General features: G+C 44.2%; 1 protein-coding gene across 1 annotated transcript in view; it reads right to left on the bottom strand.

Moving 5' to 3' along the window:
• LOC139551908 (FRAS1-related extracellular matrix protein 2-like) overlaps window positions 1–19,819 on the bottom strand; it is a 275,653-nt gene that overhangs the window by 83,450 nt on the left and 172,384 nt on the right. The window contains exons 11-12 of the mRNA XM_071363246.1: window positions 15,539–15,664; window positions 15,068–15,319 (exon numbers count right to left, since the gene is read on the bottom strand). Of these exons, the coding sequence (XP_071219347.1) occupies window positions 15,068–15,319; window positions 15,539–15,664 (378 nt within the window). The remainder of the gene's footprint in view (window positions 1–15,067; window positions 15,320–15,538; window positions 15,665–19,819) is intronic.

Here is a 19,819-nt window from a genome sequence, read left to right as displayed (position 1 = left end):
AGGTAGTCTGATTAGCATATTAAACACAAGCAGGACAGACAGGTAGTCTGATTAGCATATTAAACACAAGCAGGACAGACAGGTAGTCTGATTAGCATATTAAACACAAGCAGGACAGACAGGTAGTCTGATTAGCATATTAAACACAAGCAGGACAGACAGGTAGTCTGATTAGCATATTAAACACAAGCAGGAAAGACAGGTAGTCTGATTAGCATATTAAACACAAGCAGGACAGACAGGTAGTCTGATTAGCATATTAAACACAAGCAGGACAGACAGGTAGTCTGATTAGCAAATTAAACACAAGCAGGACAGACAGGTAGTCTGATTAGCATATTAAACACAAGCAGGACAGACAGGTAGTCTGATTAGCATATTAAACACAAGCAGGACAGACATGTAGTCTGATTAGCATATTAAACACAAGCAGGACAGACAGGTAGTCTGAATAGCATATTAAACACAAGCAGGACAGACAGGTAGTCTGAATAGCATATTAAACACAAGCAGGACAGACAGGTAGTCTGATTAGCATATTAAACACAAGCAGGACAGACAGGTAGTCTGATTAGCATATTAAACACAAGCAGGACAGACAGGTAGTCTGATTAGCATATTAAACACAAGCAGGACAGACAGGTAGTCTGAATAGCATATTAAACACAAGCAGGACAGACAGGTAGTCTGATTAGCATATTAAACACAAGCAGGACAGACAGGTCGTCTGATTAGCATATTAAACACAAGCAGGACAGACAGGTAGTCTGATTAGCATATTAAACACAAGCAGGACAGACATGTAGTCTGATTAGCATATTAAACACAAGCAGGACAGACAGGTAGTCTGATTAGCATATTAAACACAAGCAGGACAGACAGGTAGTCTGAATAGCATATTAAACACAAGCAGGACAGACAGGTAGTCTGATTAGCATATAGTCCACACACAGAGACGTGTACAAAGCTCTCCCTCGCCCTCCATTTGGCAAATCTGACCATAATTCTATCCTCCTGATTCCTGCTTACAATCTAAAATTAAAGCAGGAAGCACCAGTGATTCGGTCAATAAAAAAGTAGTCAGATGAAGCAGATGCTAAACTACAGGACTGTTTTGCTGACACAGACTGGAACATGTTCTTCCGATGGCATTGAGGAGTACATAACATCAGTCACTGGCTGCTTCATCAATAAGTGGATTGATGACGTTGTCCCCACAGTGACCGTACGTACATGCCCCAACCAGAAGCCATGGATTACAGGCAACATTCGCACCGAGCTAAAGGGCAGAGCTGCCGCTTTCAAGGAGCGGGACTCTAACCAAGAAGCTTATAAGATTACATTTACATTTTACATTTTAGTCATTTAGCAGACGCTCTTATCCAGAGCGACTTACAGTAGAGTGCATACATTTTATTACATTTTACATACTGAGACAAGGATATCCCTACCGGCCAAACCCTCTCTAACCCGGACGACGCTATGCCAATTGTGCCTCGCCCCACGGACCTCCCGGTTGCGGCCGGCTGCGACAGAGTCTGGGCGTGAACCCAGAGACTCTGGTGGCGCAGCTAGCACTGCGATGCAGTGCCCTAGACCACTGCGCCACCCGGGAGAGTAAAACAAACATACAGTCAATAATACAGTAGAAAAATAAGTCTATATACAATGTGAGCAAATGAGGTGAGATAAGGGAGGTAAAAGGCAAAAAAAAGGCCATGGTGGCGAAGTAAATACAATTTAGCAAGTAAAACACTCGAATGGTAGATTTGCAGTGGAAGAATGTGCAAAGTAGAGATAGAAATAATGGGGTGCAAAGGAGCAAAATAAATAAATACAGTAGGGGGAGAGGTAGTTGTTTGGGCTAAATTATAGATGGGCTGTGTACAGGTGCAGTAATCTGTGAGCTGCTCTGACAGCTGGTGCTTAAAGCTAGTGAGGGAGATAAGTGTTTCCGGTTTCAGAGATTTTTGTAGTTTGTTCCAGTCATTGGCAGCAGAGAACTGGAAGGAGAGGCGGCCAAAGGAAGAATTGATTTTGGGGGTGACCAGAGAGATATACCTGCTGGAGCGCGTGCTACAGGTGGATGCTGCTATGGTGACCATCGAGCTGAGATAAGGGGGGACTTTACCTAGCAGGGTCTTGTAGATGACCTGGAGCCAGTGGGTTTGGCGACGAGTATGAAGCGAGGGACAGCCAACGAGAGCGTACAGGTCGCAGTGGTGGGTAGTATATGGGGCTTTGGTGACAAAACGGATGGCACAGTAATAGACTGCATCCAATTTATTGAGTAGGGTATTGGAGGCTATTTTGTAAATTACATCACCGAAGTCGAGGATCGGTAGGATGGTTAGTTTTACAAGGGAATGTTTGGCAGCATGAGTGAAGGATGCTTTGTTGCGAAATAGGAAGCCAATTTTAGATTTAACTTTGGATTGGATATCTTTGATGTGAGTCTGGAAGGAGAGTTTACAGTCTAACCAGACACCTAGGTATTTGTAGTTGTCCACATATTCTAAGTAAGAACCGTCCAGAGTAGTGATGTTGGACGGGCGGGCAGGTGCAGGCAGCGATCGGTTGAAGAGCATGCATTTAGTTTGACTTGTATTTAAGAGCAATTGGAGGCCACGGAAGGAGAGTTGTATGGCATTGAAGCTCGTCTGGAGGGTTGTTAACACAGTGTCCAAAGAAGGGCCAGAAGTATACAGAATGGTGTCGTCTGCGTAGAGATGGATCAGAGACTCACCAGCAGCAAGAGCGACATCATTGATGTATACAGAGAAGAGAGTCTGTCTAAGAATTGAACCCTGTGGCACCCCCATAGAGACTGCCAGAGGCCCGGACAACAGGCCCTCCGATTTGACACACTGAACTCTATCAGAGAAGTAGTTGGTGAACCAGGCGAGGCAATCATTTGAGAAACCAAGGCTATCAAGTCTACTGATGAGGATGTGGTGATTGACAGAGTCGAAAGCCTTGGCCAGGTCAATGAATACGGCGGCACAGTATTGTTTCCTATCGATGGCGGTTAAGATATCGTTTAGGACCTTGAGCGTGGCTGAGGTGCACCCATGACCAGCTCTGAAACCAGATTGCATAGCGGAGAAGGTATGGTGGGATTCAAAATGGTCAGTAATCTGTTTGTTGACTTGGTTTTCGAAGACCTTAGAAAGGCAGGGTAGGATAGATATAGGTCTGTAGCAGTTTGGGTCAAGAGTGTCCACCCCTTTGAAGAGGGGGATGACCGCAGCTGCTTTCCAATCTTTGGGAATCTCAGACGACATGAAAGAGAGGTTGAACAGGCTAGTAATAGGGGTTGCAACAATTTCGGCAGATAATTTTAGAAAGAAAGGGTCCAGATTGTCTAGTCCGGATGATTTGTAGGGGTCCAGATTTTGCAGCTCTTTCAGAACATCAGCTGACTGGATTTGGGAGAAGGAGAAATGGGGAAGGCTTGGGCGAGTTGCTGTGGGGGGTGCAGTGCTGTTGACCGGGGTAGGGGTAGCTAGGTGGGAAGCATGGCCAGCCGTAGAAAAATGCTTATTGAAATTCTCAATTATAGTGGATTTATCGGTGGTGACAGTGTTTCCTGTCCTCAGCGCAGTGAGCAGCTGGGAGGAGGTGTTCTTATTCTCCATGGACTTTACAGTGTCCCAGAACTTTTTTGAGTTTGTGTTGCAGGAAGCAAATTTCTGCTTGAAAAAGCTAGCCTTGGCTTTTCTAACTGCCTGTGTATATTGGTTTCTAGCTTCCCTGAAAAGTTGCATATCACGTGGGCTGTTCGATGCTAATGCAGAACGTCATAGGATGTTTTTGTGTTGGTTATCTTCTTATGGCTGCAGGGCAGTATTGAGTAGCTTGGATGAAAGGTGCACAGAGGTGCCCATAGTAAACTGCCTGCTCCTCTGTCCCAGTTGCTAACATATGCATATTATTATTCGTATTGGATAGAAAACACTCTGAAGTTTCTAAAACTGTTTGAATTATGTCTGTGAGTATAACATAACTCATATGGCAGGCAAAAACCTGAGAAGTTCCACTTCCTGTTTAAAATTTTTCTGAGGTGGCAGATTTTCAACCAAGCTCTCAATGAAATTACAGCGAGATATTGATGAGTTTTCACTTCCTACGGCTTCCACTAGATGTCAACAGTCAATAAAACTTTGTCTGATGACTCTAATGTGAAGGGGGGCCGAAGGAGACAGGAATTTGTCAGGTCTGCCACGAACTGACCATGCTTTCGCTTTCACATGCGCGTTCACATGAGGAGGACCTCCGTTCCACCGCTCTTTTGAAGTCAATCTAATTCTCCGGTTGGAACGTTATTCAAGATGTATGTTAACAACATTCTAAAGATTGATTCAGTACATCGTTTGACATGTTTCTACTGACTGTTACGGAACTTTTGGACATTTCGTCAAGTTATAGTGGACGCGCTTTGTGACTTTGGAATTGTTTACCAAAAGCACTAACCAAAGTAACTAATTGGACATAAATAACGGACATTATCGAACAAATCAAGCATTTATTGTGGACCTGGGATTCCTAGGAATGCATTCTGATGAAGTTCATCAAAGGTAAGGAAACATTTATCATGTATTTTCTGGTTTCTGTTGACCCCAACATGGCGGCTAATTTGGCTATTGTTCTGAGCTCCGTCTCAGATTATTGCATGATTTGCTTTTTCCGTAAAGGTTTTTTGAAATCTGACACAGCGGTTGCATTAAGGAGAGGTATATCTATAATTCCATGTGTATAACTTGTATTATCATCTACATTTATGATGAGTATTTCTGTTGAAACGATGTGGCTATGCAAAATCACTTGATGTTTTTGGAAATAGTGAATGTAACGTGCCAATGTAAACTCAGATTTTTTGTTATAAATATGAACTTTATCAAACAAAACATGCATGTATTGTGTAACATGAAGTCCAATGAGTGTCATCTGATGAAGATAATCAAAGGTTAGTGATTCATTTTATCTCTATTTCTGCTTTTTCTGACTGCTATCTTTCGCTGGAAAAATGGCTGTGCTTATTGTGGTTTGGTGGTGACCTAACATAATCGTTTGTAGTGCTTTTGCTGAAAAGCATATTTGAAATCGGACACTTTGTTGGGATTAACAACAAGATTACCTTTAAAATGATGAGATTATGAGATTTCTGTTTTTTGAATTTGGCGCCCTGCACTTTCACTGGCTGCTGTCATATCGATCCTGGTAGCGGGATGCAGCCATAAGAAGTTAAGGGCAGTCAGGTCTGGAGAGAACCAAGGGCTATACCTGTTCCTGGTTCAAAATTTCTTGAATGGGGCATGCTTATTTAAGATGGTGCGGAAGGCATTTATAAAAAAAATAACCAGGCATCCTCTACTGACGGGATGAGATCAATATCCTTCCAGGATACCCGGGCCAGGTCGATTAGAAAGGTCTGCTCGCTGAAGTGTTTCAGGGAGCGTTTGACAGTGATGAGTGGAGGTCGTTTGACCGCTGACCCATTACGGATGCAGGCAATGAGGCAGTGATCGCTGAGATCTTGGTTGAAAACAGCAGAGGTGTATTTGGAGGGCAAGTTGGTTAGGATGATATCTTTGAGGGTGCCCGTGTTTACGGCTTTGGGGTGGTACCTGGTAGGTTCATTGATCATTTGTGTGAGATTGAGGGCATCAAGCTTAGATTGTAGGATGGCTGGGTTGTTAAGCATGTTCCAGTTTAGGTCACCTAGCAGCACAAGCTCTGAAGATAGATGGGGGGCAATCAGTTCACATATGGTGTCCAGAGCACAGCTGGGGGCAGAGGGTGGTCTATAGCAGGCGGCAACGGTGAGAGACTTGTTTTTAGAGAGGTGGATTTTTAAAAGTAGAAGTTCAAATTGCTTGGGTAGTAGGACAGTAGGACAGATAGTAGGACAGAACTAGATTGCAACACCGCCCCCTTTGGCAGTTCTATCTTTTCTGAAAATGTTGTAGTTAGGAATGGAGATTTCAGAATTTTTGGTGGTCTTCCTAAGCCAGGATTCAGACACGGCTAGAACATCCGGGTTGGCAGAGTGTGCTAAAGCAGTGAATAAAACAAACTTAGGGAGGAGGCTTCTAATGTTAACATGCATAAAACCAAGGCTATTACGGTTACAGAAGTCATCAAAAGAGAGCGCCTGGGGAATAGGAGTGGAGCTAGGTACTGCAGGGCCTGGATTCACCTCTACATCACCAGAGGAACAGAGGAGGAGTATGATAAGGGTACGGCTAAAAGCTATGTGAATTGGTCGTCTAGAACGTCTAGAACAGAGAGTAAAAGGAGGTTTCTGGGGGCGATAAAATAGCTTCAAGGAATAATGTACAGACAAAGGTATGGTAGGATGTGAATACAGTGGAGGTAAACCTAGGTATTGAGTGATGATGAGAGAGATATTGTCTCTAGAAACATAATTGAAACCAGGTGATGTCATTGCATGTGTGGGTGGTGGAACTGAGAGGTTGGATAAGGTATAATGAGCAGGGCTAGAGGCTCTACAGTGAAATAAGCCAATAAACACTAACCAGAACAATGGACAAGGCATATTGACATTAAGGAGAGGCATGCTTAGTTGAGTGATCATAAGGGTCCAGTGAGTAGTGAGGTTGGTTGGGGTAACGGCGATTCAGACAGCTAGCCGGGCCATCAGTAGCAAGCTAGCATAGGATGGAGGTCTGTTTTTAGCCACCTCATGCATTTCCGATGGTAGATTAGTGGGGTTCCGTGTGGTAGAGGAGATCATTCCAATTGGCAAAATAGATATAGTTATAGTGACCCAAGAAAAATTGTCCGATAGACCTATTCAGATAGCAGCCGATAAGACAGCTAACGATTAGCGGGCCGCAGATGGGCGTTCAGGTAACGTCGCGACGGAGGGGCCAGTTGGATAACTCCCTCGGGCAGATAACGTCGGTAGTCCAGTCGTGAAGGCCCGGTGGGGCTCCGCATTTGGCAGTAAAACGGGTCCGGATAGGGGATTGAAGCCCAGGAGCGGCTGATGGAACTCTTCAGCTGGCTAGCTCCGGAATAATTTATGTTTGCTCCGGGATCGACGTAAGCCAATAGTCACATGGATAGCAGCTAGCTAGCTGCGAGATCCAGGTGTAAATGTCCAGAGCTTGCGGATGAAATCCAGGGATATGGAGAGAAAAATAGGTCCGGTATGTTCTGGCCTGAGTCGCGTTGTACAAAACTGGCGATAGCTTTTCGAGCTAAAGGATAGCTGATGACCACAAACCGTGGTTTGCTGAACACTAACGTTAGCCAGTAAACTGTCTAGCTTCTGGCTAACTTCTAGTTAGCTTCTGGCTAGCTTCTGGTTAGCTTCTGGCTAGCTTCTGTTTAGCTTCTGGCTAGCTTCTGTTTAGCTTCTGGCAAGCTTCTGTTTAGCTTCTGGCTAGCTTCTGTTTAGCTTCTGGCTAGCTTCTGTTTAGCTTCTGGATAGCTTCTGTTTAGCTTCTGGATAGCTTCTGGCTAGCTTCTGTTTAGCTTCTGGATAGCTTCTATTGTGGATTTCAGATTTGAGGTAAATAATAAAAAATAAAAAAAATTGGTGAGGCGGGTTGCAGGAGAGTGTTTTGAAGTTGAGTTTTTGGAAAAGAAAATATATAAAAGATATGGGAAGATGCAAATATATATATACAGGGGACACGTCAAGACGAGGAGAAAGGACGTCTGACTGCTATGCCATCTTGGAATAACATTGTAATATAGCATCGCTACTGTTATTTTACTGCTGCTCTTTAATTATTAGCTAATACTTATTTCTAACTTTTTTTTTAGGTATTTTCATAAAACTACATTGTTGGTTAAGGGCTTGTAAGTAAGCATTTCACACATACGCCACACTGTTGTATTTGATTTGATTTGAACTGGAAGAGCGTTAGAGACAGTGTCTAGGAACAAGAAGACAGTTACAGACACTGTCTAGGAACAAGAAGAGAGTTACAGACAAAGTATAGGAACAGGAAGAGAGTTACAGACACTGTCTAGGAACAGGAAGAGAGTTACAGACACTGTCTAGGAACAGGAAGACAGTTAGAGACACTGTCTAGGAACTGGAAGACAGTTAGAGACACTGTCTAGGAACAGGAAGAGAGTTACAGACACTGTCTGAGAACAGGAAGAGGGTTACAGACACTGTCTAGGAACAGGAAGAGGGTTACAGACAGTGTCTAGGAACAGGAAGAGAGTTAAAGACAAAGTATAAGAACAGGAAGAGAGTTACAGACACTGTCTAGGAACAGGAAGACAGTTACAGACAAAGTATAGGAACAGGAAGACAGTTACAGACAGTGTCTAGGAACAGGAAGAGAGTTACAGAAACTGTCTGAGAACAGGAAGAGGGTTACAGACACTGTCTGAGAACAGGAAGAGGGTTACAGACACTGTCTAGGAACAGGAAGAGAGTTAAAGACAAAGTATAGGAACAGGAAGACAGTTAAAGACAAAGTATAGGAACAGGAAGACAGTTACAGACAGTGTCTAGGAACAGGAAGAGAGTTACAGACATTGTCTAGGAACAGGAAGAGATTTACAGACAGTCTCTAGGAACAGGAAGAGAGTTAGAGACACTGTCTAGGAACAGGAAGAGAGTTAGAGACAATGACTAGGAACAGGAAGAGAGTTACACACAGTGTCTAGGAACAGGAAGAGAGTTAGAGACAGTGACAGCTTTAAACACTAAAACTCAGAGAAGAGAGAAGTCAGGTTTGAGAGCCACACACACACACACACACACACACACACACACACACACACACACACACACACACACACACACACACACACACACACACACACACACACACACACACACACACACACACACACACACACACACACACACACACAGTGCTATGACACATTGACAAACCATTATTCCCCCTCTGCTGAGTATGAATCTGGCTAAGTCCCAAACCCTATTCCCTATAGGGTGAACTCGTTTTAACTAAAGCCCTGAAGGTAGTGTGCTATATAGGGAAAAGTGTGCCAATTGGTACGGATACTTGGTCTACTGAAGCCTCAGGAGGTTAATTTCATGCCTTGTGTCACAGGTTGGTGGAGACGCAGAGATTTCAACAACGCGCATACACACACACACACACACACACACACACACACACACACACACACACACACACACACACACACACACACACACACACACACACACACACACACACAGTCACACACAGTCACGCACAGTCACACACATTGGATATGAAATTCCTTCATTTCCCAAAGAACACAAAAAGGCTTTCCAAATTGGAGAGACAGACGGAATGGTCTTTGAACTGTAAAATAATGAATTCCTCTGCTCTGTTTGTCTGTGTATGTTTGTCTCTAATGTATGTTTGTGTGTCTGTGTGTGTGTGTCTCTCTGTCTCTCTGTGTGTCTGTGTGTATGTCTCTGTGTGTGTGTGTGTGTGTGTGTGTGTGTGTGTGTGTGTGTGTGTGTGTGTGTGTGTGTGTGTGTGTGTGTGTGTGTGTGTGTGTGTGTGTGTGTGTGTGTTTGTGTGTGTGTCTGTGTGTGTCTCTCTATGTGTGTGTGTGTGTGTGTGTGTGTGTGTGTGTGTGTGTGTGTGTGTGTGTGTGTGTGTGTGTGTGTGTGTGTGTGTGTGTGTCTCTGTGTGTGTGTGTCTCTGTGTGTGTGTGTATTTGTGTGTGTCTGTGTGTGTCTCTGTGTGTGTGTCTGTGTGTCTCTGTGTGTTGTCTCTGTGTGTGTGTGTGTGTGTGTGTGTATTTGTGTGTGTCTGTGTGTGTCTCTCTATGTGTGTGTGTGTGTGTGTGTGTGTGTGTGTGTGTGTGTGTGTGTGTGTGTGTGTGTGTGTGTGTGTGTGTGTGTGTGTGTGTGTGTGTGTGTGTGTCTCTGTGTGTGTGTGTCTCTGTGTGTGTGTGTATTTGTGTGTGTCTGTGTGTGTCTCTGTGTGTGTGTCTGTGTGTCTCTGTGTGTTGTCTCTGTGTGTGTGTGTGTGTGTGTGTGTGTGTATTTGTGTGTGTCTGTGTGTGTCTCTCTGTGTGTCTCTGTGTGTGTCTCTGTGTGTGTCTCTGTGTGTGTCTCTGTGTGTGTGTGTATTTGTGTGTGTGTGCTCTCTGAGAGAAGAAAGAAAGATGTCTGTCTGTAGGATGCACTGCTCTCTGTTGTGCTTCAGGGCTGAATGCTGAACGGTGGATTGAAGGTAAAGGGCTTGGGTAAATGCTGAATGGTGGTTTGAAGGTAAAGGGCTTGGGGAAATGCTGAACGGTGGATTAATGGTAAAGGGCTTGGGTAAATGCTGAATGGTGGATTGAAGGTAAAGGGCTTGGGTAAATGCTGAACGGTGGATTGAAGGTAAAGGGCTTGGGTAAATGCTGAATGGTGGTTTGAAGGTAAAGGGCTTGGGGAAATGCTGAACGGTGGATTAATGGTAAAGGGCTTGGGTAAATGCTGAATGGTGGATTGAAGGTAAAGGGCTTGGGTAAATGCTGAACGGTGGATTGAAGGTAAAGGGCTTGGGTAAATGCTGAATGGTGGATTGAAGGTAAAGGGCTTGGGTAAATGCTGAACGGTGGATTGAAGGTAAAGGGCTTGGGTAAATGCTGAATGGTGGATTGAAGGTAAAGGGCTTGGGTAAATGCTGAACGGTGGATTGAAGGTAAAGGGCTTGGGTAAATGCTGAATGGTGGATTGAAGGTAAAGGGCTTGGGTAAATGCTGAACGGTGGATTGAAGGTAAAGGGCTTGGGTAAATGCTGAATGGTGGATTGAAGGTAAAGGGCTTGGGTAAATGCTGAATGGTGGTTTGATGGTAAAGGGCTTGGGTAAATGCTGAATGGTGGATTGAAGGTAAAGGGCTTGGGTAAATGCTGAATGGTGGATTGAAGGTAAAGGGCTTGGGTAAATGCTGAATGGTGGATTGAAGGTAAAGGGCTTGGGTAAATGCTGAATGGTGGTTTGAAGGTAAAGGGCTTGGGTAAATGCTGAACGGTGGATTGAAGGTAAAGGGCTTGGGTAAATGCTGAATGGTGGATTGAAGGTAAAGGGCTTGGGTAAATGCTGAACGGTGGTTTGATGGTAAAGGGATTGGGGAAATGCTGAATGCTGAATGGTGGATTGGATGGAGGGTGAAGGTTGGGTTGGGTTCTATTCTCTAACAACGGAAGCAAACAGACCGTAAAAAGGAGGGATTGCCTGACCTTGTTGAATAAGAAAAGCTTATTTTCATTTTCCATTGCCGTTCTGCTATGTTTTGCTACGGTGTGCACTAATGAATATAACCCTGAGTTGGAGTGAGTGGTAATGTTGTATTGCTGATAGTGTCTGTGAAAGGCAGCTGCCTTGGAGGAAACGGAAGGACAAACAGGTGAGTGTTTTGTGAAAACGGAAAGGCAATAGAATTTAATCTGAAACTCTTAGACACTCAGAGAAACACTGAGTTGTCTAAGAGGCGACTCTGAGATGTTGGCCTTCTAGGCAGAGTTGCAAAGAAAAAGCCATATCTCAGACTGGCCAATAAAAAGAAAAGATTAAGATGGGCAAAATAACACAGACACTGGACAGAGGAACTCTGCCTAGAAGGCCAGTATCCCGGAGTCGCCTCTTCACTGTTGACGTTGAGACTGGTGTTTTGCAGGTACTATCTGTTTCTCAAACTAGACACTCCAATGCACTTGTCCTCTTGCCCTAGGAGAGGCAAGCAGTTATTTGTGTAGAAGACATTGCCTCCTCCTAGGAGAGGCAAGCAGTTATTTGTGTAGAAGACATTGCCTCCTCCTAGGAGAGGCAAGCAGTTATTTGTGTAGAAGACATTGCCTCCTCCTAGGAGGGGCAAGCAGTTATTTGTGTAGAAGACATTGCCTCCTTCTAGGAGGGGCAAGCAGTTATTTGTGTAGAAGACATTGCCTCCTCCTATGAGGGGCAAGCAGTTATTTGTGTAGAAGACATTGCCTCCTTCTAGGAGGGGCAAGCAGTTATTTGTGTAGAAGACATTGCCTCCTTCTAGGAGGGGCAAGCAGTTATTTGTGTAGAAGACATTGCCTCCTTCTAGGAGGGGCAAGCAGTTATTTGTGTAGAAGACATTGCCTCCTCCTAGGAGGGGCAAGCAGTTATTTGTGTAGAAGACATTGCCTCCTCCTAGGAGAGGCAAGCAGTTATTTGTGTAGAAGACATTGCCTCCTCCTAGGAGAGGCAAGCAGTTATTTGTGTAGAAGACATTGCCTCCTCCTAGGAGGGGCAAGCAGTTATTTGTGTAGAAGACATTGCCTCCTTCTAGGAGGGGCAAGCAGTTATTTGTGTAGAAGACATTGCCTCCTCCTAGGAGGGGCAAGCAGTTATTTGTGTAGAAGACATTGCCTCCTTCTAGGAGGGGCAAGCAGTTATTTGTGTAGAAGACATTGCCTCCTTCTAGGAGGGGCAAGCAGTTATTTGTGTAGAAGACATTGCCTCCTCCTAGGAGGGGCAAGCAGTTATTTGTGTAGAAGACATTGCCTCCTTCTAGGAAGGGCAAGCAGTTATTTGTGTAGAAGACATTGCCTCCTTCTAGGAGGGGCAAGCAGTTATTTGTGTAGAAGACATTGCCTCCTTCTAGGAGGGGCAAGCAGTTATTTGTGTAGAAGAAGTATATCATGACTGTGTGATTCTGTAACTTTGAGTTTTCTCTCAAATTCATCTTGAGTGTAATCACTTGCTTGAATAAACTCTTATTAACTGGATAATGAGGCTCTGCCTGATCCTTGTATTGAGTTTTCCTCAACAACATGTACTTGTTAGTATTGCTAACCTTCGGTTCAATGATGCTCACATTTTTAGTGGGGTTTTGAAAAATAATACCTCTTGTGTTTAGTGCTGGTAATACCGTATAACATGGGATGGCAAGAGGACGGTATGAACATCTGTACCACCCACCCGAGCAGTTCTCAGGGCAGTTCTCAGGGCAGTTCTCAGGGCAGTTCTCAGGGCAGTTCTCAGGGCAGGTCTCAGGGCAGTTCTCAGGGCAGTTCTCAGGGCAGTTCTCAGGGCAGTTCTCAGGGCAGTTCTCAGGGTAGATCTCAGGGCAGTTCTCAGGGCAGGTCTCAGGGCAGGTCTCAGGGCAGGTCTCAGGGCAGTTCTCAGGGCAGTTCTCAGGGCAGGTCTCAGGGCAGTTCTCAGGGCAGTTCTCAGGGCAGTTCTCAGGGCAGTTCTCAGGGCAGTTCTCAGGGCAGTTCTCAGGGCAGGTCTCAGGGCAGTTCTCAGGGCAGTTCTCAGGGCAGTTCTCAGGGAAGTTCTCAGGGCAGTTCTCAGGGCAGTTCTCAGATGCGTTACTCTGTTTTACACATTTCAAAGCATGCATCGATGCAAGCTTCGACTGAAATATTCCCAGGAATGTCGACGTAATATGACGCAACCATGTAAAAAAAGAAGAAGCAATATTTCTTGAAAACAATGGTGGCTGGTTTCGAGCTGAAGAGAGAGAAACTATAAAAAAGTTTCCCACTCACATCTCATATGTTGCCTGACTACAATATTTTATATTGACACATTAATAAATACATAATGTGTTAATTTTGGCACAATATCCACTGTATTGTGCGTGGATCGCAAGCTAACTGACAAAGAATTGGTAGCTAGCTAGCTAGCCACAAAACATATATAGCTAACCTTGGCTAACTACATGTAACTGCCAAAATAAAGGAAACACCTACACAGTGTCTTAATAGGGTGTTGGACAACCACGAGCCACCAGAACAGCTTCAATGTGTCTTGGCACCGATTCTACAAGTGTCTGGAACTCTATTGGAGGGATGTGACACCGTTCTTCTACGATAATTACCATCATTTGGTGTTTTGTTGGATGGTGATGGAAAACGCGGTCTCAGGCGCCGCTCCAGAATCTACCGTAAGTGTTGAGTTGGGTTGAGATCTGGTGACTGAGACGGCCGTGGCATATGGTTTACATCGCGCACTGTGGATGGGAGCATTGTCATCCTATGGGGGCACAGCCCTGTTAGCTAAATTAATGGCCAAAATAATGGCCTGCCCAGCTTTTTTTTTTTACATGACCCTAAGCATGATGGGATGTTAAAGTCTTATTTAACTCAGGAACCACGCCTGTGTGTGAAAGCATCTGCCTTCAATATACTTAGTATCCCTCATTTACTCAAGTGTTTCCTTTATTTTGGCAGTTACCTGTACTTTGCATAGCAACATTAGTTGTAGGTATTTTATTTTTTTCATATAAAACTAGCTGGCTAGCTAAATACAATTCACAAATATCTGTGAAACATTGACGTTTGTTTCATGTAGCTATCTTGTTTCGTCTGTATTGGTCAAAGTGTGAGTGCTTCTCAAAACGTAACATTTTATGAGTTCTTGTCACGATCGTCTTGCGGTGAGAGATTGAACCAAGGCGCAGCGTGTGAAAAATACATCTTCTTTTATTAGAAGAGAGAAAAACACGAAACGAACACTATACACAAACTAACAAAATAACAAACAGACGACCGTGAAGCTATATAGAAAAATAGTGCTGACACAAACACTACACATAGACAATTACCCACAAATGCATGATGCCCATGGCTGCCTTAAATATGGCTCCCAATCAGAGACAAATGAAAGACATCTGTCTCTGATTGAGAACCACTCAGGCAACCATAGACATACCTAGAAAATTCACTCAACCATAGACATACCTAGAAACATTCACTCAACACAAACTCATACACTAAACCCAACACCCCCTTTACCATATAACCACCCAAAACGACAAAACACAAACATTCCCCATGTCACACCCTGACCTAACTAAAATAATAAAGAAAACAAAGAATACTAAGGCCAGGGCGTGACAGTTCTCCACACTGCTGTCCTCACAAAATGTACTCAAGAGAACGTCCTTCCGAAAAACAAACTCTGAGCATGAGAGTGTGGTGCACAGTAATATGTAGATTGAGAAACAACCAACGACTTTGTCTGTAGTGTACTCATTCACTCACTCACTCACTCACTCACTCACTCACTCACTCACTCACTCACTCACTCACTCACTCACTCACTCACTCACTCACTCACTCACTCACTCACTCTATCTTACCATCATCTTGGTCTGGATATATGTTGACTTTTGTGGTGGCGTAGTGTGTCCCGAGGCACCCTCCGATGGGCAGGGACAGCGTTACGTTGAAGCTCTCCTCCACCTCGTACAGGGAGTCGTCGATGACGACCACGCCACACTGTTTCTCCGTCTCTCCCTTGTCGAAGCGCAGGATGCTGCCGTGCTCCTCTGGCCTGGAAATATAGTCAGAGTAGGACAGGACTGTAGACGGGACGGTACCAGTGGCTGAACCTGAGGGAGGAGGAGAGGAGAGAGGGGTGAGAGAAGGAGAAGTACTGTACCCTGCTGAGAAGAGTCAGATGAGGGAAGGAGAGAAGAGAGGCATGAGAGAAGGAGAGGAGAAAGGGATGAGAGAAGGAGATGAGAAATGGATGAGAAGGAGAGGAAAGAGGGATGAGAGAAGTAGAGGAGAGAGAGAGAGAGCGAGAGTTCGAGGGAGAGGTACTGTACCCTGCTGAGTATAGCAGATCACCATGAGTTCCTGGCTGATGTCTCCACTCCTGTGGACAGGTACCAGCATCTCTCCAACATCCTCTTTTACCCAGTAACTGGACTGAGGGATGAACACCGTGGACTCTGTAGGAGAGGAGAGGAGGAGTAGAGGAGAGGACGAAAGGGGAGGATAGAAGGGGGAGTGGAGGAGAGGGAGGAGGGGAGCAGAGGAGAGGAGGGGATGAGAAGAGGAGAGGAGAGGGAGGGAGGAGAGGAGGATCGGGGAGGATAGGAGGTGGAGTGGAGGAGAGGGAGGAGGGGAGCAGAGGAGAGGAGAGGAGGGGATGAGAAGAGGAGAGGAGAGGGAGGGAGGAGAGGAGGAAAGGGGAGGATAGGAGGGGGAGTGGAGGAGAGGGAGGAGGGGAGCAGAGGAGAGGAGGGGATGAGAAGGGGAGAGGAGAGAGAGGGAGGGAGGAGAGGAGGATCGGGGAGGATAGGAGGCGGTGGAGGAGAGGGAGGAGGGGAGCAGAGGAGAGGAGGGGATGAGAAGAGGAGAGGAGAGGGAGGGAGGAGAGGATGAAAGGGGAGGATAGGAGGGGGAGTGGAGGAGAGGGAGGAGGGGAGCAGAGGAGAAGAGGGGATGAGGAGAGGAGAGGGAGGGGGGGAGGAGAGGAGGAAAGGGGAGGATAGGAGGGGGAGTGGAGGAGGGGAGCAGAAGAGAGGAGGGGATGAGAAGAGGAGAGGAGAGGGAGGGAGGGAGGAAAGGAGGAAAGGAGAGGATGGGAGGGAGGAGGGGAGCAGAGGAGAGGAGGGGATGAGGAGAGGAGAGGAAGAGGAAGAGGAGAGGGAGGAGAGGAGGAAATCGGAGGATAGGAGGGGGAGTGGAAGAGAGGGAGGAGGGGAGCAGAGAAGAGGAGGGGATGAGAATAGGAGAGGAAGAGGATAAGGAGAGGGAGGGAGGACAGGAGGGGGATGGGAGAGTGTTAATCACATGTCAGATCAAACTGAAACATGGCACAATAACTTGTCTGCATATGAAATGCACCTTCGCTTTTCTTTCCTAGACTGAATAACAAGTCAGTTTGACATCCACTTCTAAATACTGGGAAGTCACAGTAACCTCACAGTCTCTCTCTCTCTCTCTCTCTCTCTCTCTCTCTCTCTCTCTCTCTCTCTCTCTCTCTCTCTCTCTCTCTCTCTCTCTCTCTCTCTCTCTCTCTCTCTCTCTCTCTCTCTCTCTCTCTTTCTCTACGTCTCTCTCACTCTGTCTGTATCCTGCTCTCTCTCTGTCTCTCTCTGTCTCTCTCAGTCAGAGAAGAGTAAGTGATTAAGAACGAGAGTTAGAGCCAGTGAAAGCGCCATCTATCAAACGCTAGAACTCAGAGAAGAGAGAAGTTGCTGGTGTCTGTGAAGTGACAGTTATTTTGCCCTCTAGACGCTTAGGGACTAATAATAAGACACTAACAGACTGGGCTGGACCTTCTCTACATCCCTGATACCGCAGCGTGTTTGCTAGGCCGAAGATGACAGACAGACAGACAGACAGACAGACAGACAGACAGACAGACAGACAGACAGACAGACAGACAGACAGACAGACAGACAGACAGACAGACAGACAGACAGAGTGAGAGAGACAGACAGACAGACAGAGCGAGACAGACAGAAAGACAGACAGAGCGAGCGAGAGAGAGAGACAGACAGACAGACAGAGAGACAGACAGAGAGACAGAAAGAGAGACAGACAGACAGACAGACAGACAGACAGACAGACAGACAGACAGACAGACAGACAGACAGACAGACAGACAGACAGACAGACAGACAGACAGACAGACAGACATATGCAGTGACGAAGATACAGTGATATAGATAATGAACATACAGTAAAGATAATGAAGATACAGTGTTAGTGATAATGGACATACAGTGATATAGATAATATATATACAGTCATGAAGATAACGAAGATACAGTGACGGAGATACATTGATAGAGATAATGAAGTTACAGTGATAGATATAATGCATACACAGTAATAGAGATAATGAAGATACAGTGATATAGATAATGAAGATGCACTAATAGAGATAATGAAGATGCACTAATAGAGATAATGAAGATTACAGTGATAGAGATAATGAAGATACAGTGGTAGATATAATGAAGATACAGTGGTAGATATAATGAAGATACAGTGATATAGATAATGAAGATACAGTGATATAGATAATGAAGATACAGTGATAGAGATAATGAAGATACAGTGATAGAGATAATGAAGATACAGTGATAGATATAATGAAGATACAGTGATATAGATAATGAAGATACAGTAATAGAGATGATGAAGATACAGTGATATAGATAATGAAGATACAGTGATAGAGATACTGAAGATACAGTGATATAGATAATGAAGATACAGTGATAGAGATACAGTGATAGATATAATGAAGATACAGTGATATAGATAATGAAGATACAGTAATAGAGATAATGAAGATACAGTGATATAGATAATGAAGATACAGTGATATAGATAATGAAGATACAGTGGTAGATATAATGAAGATACAGTGATATAGATAATGAAGATACAGTGATATAGATAATGAAGATACAGTGATAGAGATAATGAAGATACAGTAATAGAGATAATGAAGATACAGTGATATAGATAATGAAGATACAGTGACGAAGATACAGTGATATATATAATGAAGATACAGTAATAGAGATAATGCAGATACATTATAAGAAAATAAAATAAAGAGATAGGACAAACATAAATTTAGGGGTAAGGCCAAAATGTCACAAATATTACACATTTTATTATTTCTCAATTATGCTTTAAGATACAAATGTCACATTTATGTCAACAATTCTTCCTCCAAGGGACTCTTTTATGGATAAAATGTGAAAATCCCACCCCAAAATCATGGTATGTCTTTGTTTGGTGAAGAATCACCCAGAGCGAGAAAGAGAGAGAGAGAAAGAGAGGGAGGGAGAATGAGTGAAAGTGAGACTGGAAATAGACAGTGAGGAGAAAAAAAAAGTTAAAAATCCATTCTTTCAACCTGAGACAGAGAGACACCTAATGCATCTTGATGATGTCATGGCTGTAAATCAATCTGTTAAAACCCACGGTTCTCCTGGGACACACAGCAGGAGTTCAGAGTGTCTCTTTCCATATTTCTCTCCTCTCTCTCTCGCTTACTCAATTCAATTACATTTCAGTTTTACGGGCTTTATTGGCATGGCAAACATATGTTTACATTGCCAATGCAAGTGAAATAGTTAAATAAAGGTTAAATAATAAATAAATACAAATAGATAATAAACAAAAGTGAAATAAACAATTAAAAAATGAACACTCAGGTCAAAAGGTCAAAAAAAATAAAGACATTTCAAATGTCATTATGTCTATGTAGAGTGTTATAACGATGTGCAAATAGTTAAAGTACAAATATATTTAAAAAATCAACAGACATATGTGTTGTGTTTACAGTGGTGTTTGTTCTTCACTGGTTGCCCTTTTCTTGTTGCAACAGGTCACAAAACTTGCTGCTGTGATGGCACACTGTGGTATTTCACCCAGTAGATATGGGAGTTTATCAACATTGGATTTGTTCAAAAATCTTTGTGGATCTGTGTAATCTGAGGGAAATATGTGTCTCTAATATGGTCATACATTTGGCAGGAGGTTAGGAAGTGCAGCTCAGTTTCCACCTCATTTTGTGGGCAGTGTGCACATAGCCTGTCTTCTCTTGAGAACCAGGTCTGCCTACAGCAGCCTTTCTCAATAGCAAGGCTATACTCACTGAGTCTGTACATAGTCAAAGCTTTCCTTAAGTTTGGGCCAGTCACAGTGGTCAGGTATTCTGCCACTGTGTACTCTCTGTTTAGGGCCAAATAACAGTCTAGTTTGCTCTGTTTTTTTGTTAATTCTTTCCAATGTGTCAAGTAATTATTTTTGTTCTCCCATGATGGGGTTGGATGTAATTGTGTTGCTATCCTGGGGCTCTCCCTACACAATGGTCTCTCTCTCTCTCTCTCTCTCTCTCTCTCTCTCTCTCTCTCTCTCTCTCTCTCTCTCTCTCTCTCTCTCTCTCTCTCTCTCTCTCTCTCTCTCTCTCTCTCTCTCTCTCTCTCTCTCTCTCTCTCTCTCTCTCCCTCTCTCTCTCTCTCTCTCCCTCTCTCAATTCAATTCAATTCAATTCAAGGGGCTTTATTGGCATGGGAAACATGTGTTAACATTGCCAAAGCAAGTGAGGTAGATATTATACAAAAGTGAAA

Source organism: Salvelinus alpinus, chromosome 24 (genome assembly GCF_045679555.1).
Source record: "Salvelinus alpinus chromosome 24, SLU_Salpinus.1, whole genome shotgun sequence".
In the NCBI taxonomy this organism is placed as follows: Eukaryota; Metazoa; Chordata; class Actinopteri; order Salmoniformes; family Salmonidae; genus Salvelinus; species Salvelinus alpinus.
Note: the sequence above shows the minus strand (reverse complement) of the source record. Positions and strands in the feature narration are given on the sequence as shown.